Raw genomic sequence first — 6,960 nt, forward strand, 5'->3', positions numbered from 1 at the left:
AGGGGGATTATTTTCTACTTTTTTACAAAAACCTATGACGCCACTATTACGTGCATCACACTTTTGGACTTCGAGCTGGACAGTTTCTTATTTAGGTTGATATCCCTAGAGAAACTTTATTTTTTCAAATGAAAGTAATATCGAGCAATTAGAGGAACTATTCGTATCCTATATTTCTAGGCTACATAAATGGTAACCCGAATCTGGACCTTTGGATTGTGTATGAGGATAAAATATATCATGAAAGTCCTGCTGGCAGATTTTCGTACCTATGTATCGGAGATGGGGCCAAGTACATTTAAATGTACTTCAATCAATTGCAAGTACTTTATAGAAATTTTAAATACAGTTAATATGCGTTTTTAGAGATATTTAGGTATTTACAAGTACCTTATTTAAGTCCAAGTAATATGAAGAATATATTTACTTATTGTTTAGTCTTAATCCCATTTATGAGATAGTCTACTTCTATAGGAAGTAAATTAATGAAAGTTAGCTTAGAAATTCATCGTAAAGAAAACAATTTATCGTCCGAAATGGAGAGGACAGTTCTAATCATCTTAAGATGAGAATTCTATCTGGATTGAAGCTGTTTTTCATTTTTCAACAAATCAATAGCATTATTAATTCGAAAGTACTTGAGTACTACTTTTTAAATCAAGTATCAATACTCGTGTACTTATGATAAGTATAAGCAAGGTTAATATAAATGTATTTCTATTAACCTTGAAGTATAAGCACTAAATTATAAGTGCAAGTAATTTGGTACTTGGCCCCATCCCTGATATTCGTTCATTGAAACTTGTATTATATTTGTTGGTAATGTTTGAATAGTCTAGATTGATTATAAATTTAGGAATATTCTTAAATTATATGTATTACCTAAATTATATAAGTATAGGATCTATTGACGAACTGGCTTAAAAGTTATCTCCTCTGATTGTTGAAATTAAAAAGGTGTAAACTGACTACAACCTATCAGAAAAAAAAAAATATTTTGTTCTGTCAATAGATCAAAAGTAAACACAGTTATAATTTAAAAATGAGCAAAGGGACTAATATATTATAAAATTCTATGACTTTTACATATTATTTTCAGATTAAAATTAACTAATCTATGATCATATCAAGTATTAGAAAAGGATCATAATTGTATGAAGTTGTATCTAATCTTTCGTTGCATAAAAAAGGGAATTCATTCAATTTTAATTCGAATATTGTTGCGAACTTGCTTGCGTCATCACCAGTATCAGACCTTCAGAACTTCCTCAAACTCTTACCTAATAAAAAAGGAGCATATTATTTATATGTAAATCCATACTCATGGTCAAATTGGGAGTGGATCATATTTCCGAAATATTAAGAAGGAAACTTAAGATTACGATTAATCACAGAGGTGTATATATTTAATTGAAGGCAATTAGAGTGATAAGTTAAAACTTAAAGGGAACATATATGTATAATAAGTTCAATAAAAAAGGTACATTGGGTATTAATCAGATGTAGGGAAAAAGTCCTTATAAATTGCTAGTGAAAGTTATTCTATGCTCATAAGTACTAGTCCTTGAATATTTTTATAGAGTCCTCAGATTTATTTGGAGCTCATTTCAAGTCCATAGTTATAATGTAGGATCTGTAGTGTTAAAAATATTTTCTTTAGTTAAGTATGAATTAGCTTTTGAGGCCAAGTCAGGTCTCGAGTCTTTCAGTCTGAGATCAAATTTTTAAAATAGAAACTCAAGTCCCAAGGCGAGTCTCGATTCAAAGACCCACCTCTCGCACTAATTATCAATTTTGCCGCCTTTTGACACTAAATTATAGTGATAAAATCCGTCTATTCGACATTACACGAGGATGATTTATACAAAAAATGAATTTGGATTACAATGGTATTTTTCAACTAATTTTCTTATGTCTCTATCAATAAATAACCCTGCGATTAATCAAATTTTTCGGACTGGCATCCTATTTTTTCCGACTGAAAAGATATTTGTGCACCGGAAAAAGTAAATTCAAAGGTACATAATGAGAGGACTAGAATACATAAGTTCGAGTATATTATAGACAATAGATTACAAGAAAAAGGATAATCATCATTCACCAATTAATGCTTCCTTAGATTCATAAGTATAGAGTGCATTAACTATATTAATAGCCCCATTGGTAATAACCTCCTGTTATAAATTATGAAGAACTAATATTAACTTCATAATTATTTTTGATTAATTGATCCTAGAATATTTCAATTACCGAGTGAAAATTGAATGAATAGACATAACATACAAAAATGTTTCTAAAAACAGTTTTGTATATTATTATAGAAAGTCTATAAGTTCAGAAGGGGGAACAGAGACTCAGTAAAACTATTGATTTTTTCTCCTTAGAAACTAGGAAGTGTTGAAAGAATTTCAGACAAAGGCATATGAAAACCTTTTGTAGTTTTTTTTTATATCACTTTCAAAATGAATCCCATTCATATTGTTTCAAATATTACATTGTTGTCGAAATCAGAGGCGCAGATTGTATATTTTATTGTTCTAAGACTATTGGGCGAAAATATTTACATGTACATCGAACGACAATTTCTCGGACGACCTTTTCGCCCAAGGACCATTCTGTACATTTGCCCGAAAGATGATATTTTAATTCAATTTTAAATGATAGTATGATAAATAAATATTGACGTATTGTCAAATGGATATCACTGGTTTTGCCTGATATTATGCTTATTCGTCAATCCATGAGTCTATTCCAATATGAATTATAATCCATTATGTGGAATTCTAATTAATTGATAACGGAGAAGTGATTATCACTTTTTCCATTCGTGTCTAGTTTGTTCATCAAATAATTTAGTTGAAGTATTACAACGGCAAAGAATAGAGCTATATTCGAACCACATTCTACTGTGATGTGTTTATATAATGACCATTAATGAACATAATTAATTAAAAAAATAGTTTTCTGCAAAATAGTACAAATTTATTTATTTATATAAGATATAGCAAATAAACCACACCTACTTACCATGTTATCATTCCTTGGGCAAATTGTCATAATTTCCGAATGATAATTTGCCCAAGGAATTATAGGTTGAGTACAAAAATGTTTTCGGCCAATAGTCCACTCGTGATATTTTATATAGTATCATAAATATTGTAAATCTAATAATAGGGACAACTCGTGGTTACAGAAAATCTGAGTGGAGCATGTCCTACATGCCAACTGTGCTCATGGATTAGCCCATAAATTCTACCATCTAAAAGAGGGCTGATAAAATATTTATGAAAAAATATACTTTATCATTTATTAAATGCTAAAATATCAACTTGAATATTAAAATACATACGATCTTTTGTAGCTATATATTTTTAACTTGCTATGGCAAACAAAAATTGAGACATCTGGAGTGGTGTACATGTTTTTTATGAAAAATTTAAAAGAAAATAAATTTTTATATCAATTGTTGCAAAATCTCTACTCCTTATGATAGTTTTTGCCATTATTTTCTACATGATAAATTAACTGAGAGAATGAACATATGATGTCAAGGTAAATAAGTTCTCTTGAAGAGTCAGTCTTTATAGTATGAATATCTGACCATATTAATGTAAGTTTTATTTGCAACTTTATTTTAAGACATGAAATATTATGCCGTAAAAAATAGTATACACCAGAAATAATTTTCATACTTTTGATTAATAGACACACAATTAATCTTGATTTCAGTACTTACCCTTAATTATCCCCATAATCATTATATTCAATGATATATGGTGGGGGGGGAGATATATTATACATACAAATTTTAAGTATAATAATTACATTCTTTTTTTTTTTTGTTGAAAATATGATGTTTGTAAAATATAAATGTCACGATAACAATTATAGAAAATTTTTATTAACGTCCTAAATTACATCATAGTTGAAGGAATTGTCATTTTGGAGGCTCAAAGTTGATATTTTTAACACATAAAATTGATTATTTTTCAATAAATTTTGATTAAACTGCATCAAAAGGCTTTATGAATAAAAGAAGTCTTAACATCTGTATTGAGCACTACTTGATGCAAATGGTTAACACTGATATTTGAATTAAATCTAAGTTAAATATGGTAGAAATGACTAAGTTTGTATTATCTACAACACGTAAATAAAATTATATATATTTTTAACAGATTTTAGGATCGGGTATATGTGTATCAAAACTAGGCAATAGGATAAAAAAGGAATTCATTGTTATAAAACTGTGTTGTTTAATTAGGCCCCAAAAATTAACGACATAATTGTGATGTCACGTGAAATTATTGTATAGCTAGTTAATTTGTTTTGATCTCAATTGAATAAAATCAAGGTAGTCCCAAGATTAATAGATCAGAAATAGAAATTACAGTAGCCCTAATTTTTAAGAACTAAAAAATGACGTCACTTTAGTACATGACAAATGAAAGAGAAGATGCAGCTCAATGACGTATTCTGGTGTATGATTTTTCTTTTCCTATTTCTTCAGCTCGCTAGCTCTACGTTTGCGTTTATAGCTGCTGCTGCGTTCTTCTTTCCTTGACTACCACTACCGACCGGGTGCTCCATTCACGATCCATCCATTGTCATTCCTTTTTGGCCTTGTCTGATTAGAATTCGTTGCAAGATCCATGTCGTCCTCAGGAGGAATATCCTTGGCTAGGTGAGTATTTGTTCTCTTTCGAAGGGCTGATATTAACTTCGAACTGATCTTTTTCAGCTTCCTTCCGACTCCAACGCAGCCAACATGGGATCGGGATGAGGAACGATCTGCTGCCTTGGAAGAATCTGGTGCTGTGTCAAGTGGTTCGTCAACAGCGGTTGTGTCTGCCTCTTGCACAGCTCCACCTTACGGTCACCGTAAAGGTTGGACTCCTCGCGTTCCTGAGGATTTCGGAGATGGAGGCGCCTTTCCTGAGATCCATGTGGCACAATACCCACTGGACGTGGGTCGTCCCACGAAAGACAATGAGAAGAGTACGTCGTTAGCTCTTCAACTGGATGCGGAAGGGAAGGTCAAATACGATCTCATCGCTCGGCGCGGTCACTCAAAGGATAAAATTGTCTATAGTAAATTTACGGATCTCCTCCCGAAAGAAGTGAGGGATGATGGGGATCTACAGAAACCAGATGAAGAGGAAATCATGAGCTCCACTGAAAAAACAAGAGCAGCACTTGAAAAGCTGACAGCTAGTAAAATCTCAGCTGCAATGCCTGTTCGAGCGGCAGAGAAGTTGGCTCCAGCTCAATATATTCGTTATACACCCGCTCAACAAGGTGAAAACTTTAATTCTGGTGCAAGTCAACGGGTCATTCGAATGGTTGAGACACAAAGGGATCCATTGTCGCCTCCTAGGTTCAAAATCAATAAAAAAATACCTCGAGGTCCCCCCTCTCCTCCTGCACCCGTTATGCATTCCCCAACACGTAAAGTGACTGTGAAAGAACAACAAGACTGGAAGATACCTCCTTGCATTTCGAACTGGAAAAATCAAAAGGGTTACACGATACCTCTAGATAAGCGTCTTGCTGCCGATGGGAGAGGACTTCAGCAAGTCCACATTAACGAAAATTTTGCAAAACTAGCTGAATCCTTATATATCGCGGATCGAAAAGCCCGTGAGTCTGTAGAAATTCGTGCCAATCTAGAAAAGAAGATGGCTGCTAAGGAGAAAGAAGCCAAGGAAAGTAAATTACGAGAGCTGGCTCAAAAGGCTCGTGAAGAGCGGGCTGGACTACGCAAGCCTCATTCTGGAGATTCTGAAGCACATGAAAGGGATGAGCTTAGGCAAGAACGTCACAGAGAAAGGGCTCGTCAAAGAAATTTGGATAGAGCTGCTCCAGAGAGACGAAGCAAAGCTGATCGCAACAGAGAGAGAGATATCAGCGAGCAAATTGCTCTTGGTGTTCCTGCAAAAACTGCAAGTTCAGGAGAAGGACTCTTTGACTCTAGGTTATTTAATCAATCTCGAGGTCTTGACTCTGGATTCAATGATGACGAAGGATACAATGTATATTCAGAGGCTTGGCGTAAAGAATCAAACATTGCCAACAGTATCTACAGGCCCACCAAAAATGTGGACAAAGATCTATACGGTGAGGATCTTGATGAACTTCGAAAAACAAATCGCTTTGTACCTGACAAAGAATTTAGCGGTACAGATCGCGCTGGGGTATCCAGATCTGGGCCAGTACAGTTTGAAAGAGAGGAGGATGATCCATTTAATATTGATCAGTTCTTGAACACTGCTAAAAGAGGAAGCACGAAGAGAGGAAAGGAGGAACATGAAGATCGGAGAGATAATAGGAAGAGAAGGAAAGACTATTAGGAATTAATAAAAGTGTATGCATTTGGTATTATTGAATCACTACAATTACTTACTTACTATGTGTGTACTATTTACTAAAAATCAAGGAGTAAATGATAATTAATCCATCAATCCTGAGTTTCTCACACATTGACTCCAGAACTCTCTTCATCAAATTCATATTTAATGTGTCCAAAAATCGTTTTCTATGATTTTTTTTTTTTGTAAAAATTAGTTCAGTTTGAGTATGTAAATACATTATATGTTAAAAGCCTGAATTAAAATGCTCTTGAAGTTCCTCATAATTTTGGATTCATTTAAAAGAAAATATCTTTTTGTAATATCTAACCGAACTGAAAGATCAACACTATACATATTGTCATAAATTTGAATTTTAAGATTGATATTGCTGAGTATTCACTCATATTTACTCAAATACCGCTAACTAAAAATATAATATTCCTATCTTTGGTCTTAAAGGATCTTTCGTAATGAAAAATCGCTAAGCATTGTTTAAGACTCTTATTTCACTTTCATATAAGTTAATGTTATTCATTACAATGTAATAATAGAAACATTCAGACCTATGTAAGGCTTTATTTAACATAATTAAATATGTAGGATGACAAAC

General features: G+C 32.9%; 1 protein-coding gene across 2 annotated transcripts; it reads left to right on the forward strand.

Annotated features, from left to right (window-relative positions):
• The first annotated feature begins 70 nt into the window (after positions 1–70).
• On the forward strand, positions 71–6,631 carry Bx42 (Puff-specific protein Bx42). Of its 2 annotated transcripts, XM_071886763.1 has the most exons (3): positions 71–323; positions 4,511–4,684; positions 4,742–6,631. In XM_071886763.1, the coding sequence occupies exons 2-3, from the start codon at positions 4,653–4,655 to the stop codon at positions 6,348–6,350; spliced, it is 1,641 nt and encodes a 546-aa protein (XP_071742864.1). In that variant the 5' UTR covers positions 71–323; positions 4,511–4,652; the 3' UTR covers positions 6,351–6,631. The 2 variants fall into 2 exon arrangements, with proteins under 2 accessions (XP_071742864.1, XP_040563408.1); XM_040707474.2 differs by lacking the exon at positions 71–323 and having other exon boundaries at positions 4,491–4,684.
• The last annotated feature ends 329 nt before the right edge of the window (positions 6,632–6,960 follow it).

Source organism: Lepeophtheirus salmonis, chromosome 2, assembly GCF_016086655.4.
Source record: "Lepeophtheirus salmonis chromosome 2, UVic_Lsal_1.4, whole genome shotgun sequence".
Classification (NCBI taxonomy): Eukaryota; Metazoa; Arthropoda; class Copepoda; order Siphonostomatoida; family Caligidae; genus Lepeophtheirus; species Lepeophtheirus salmonis.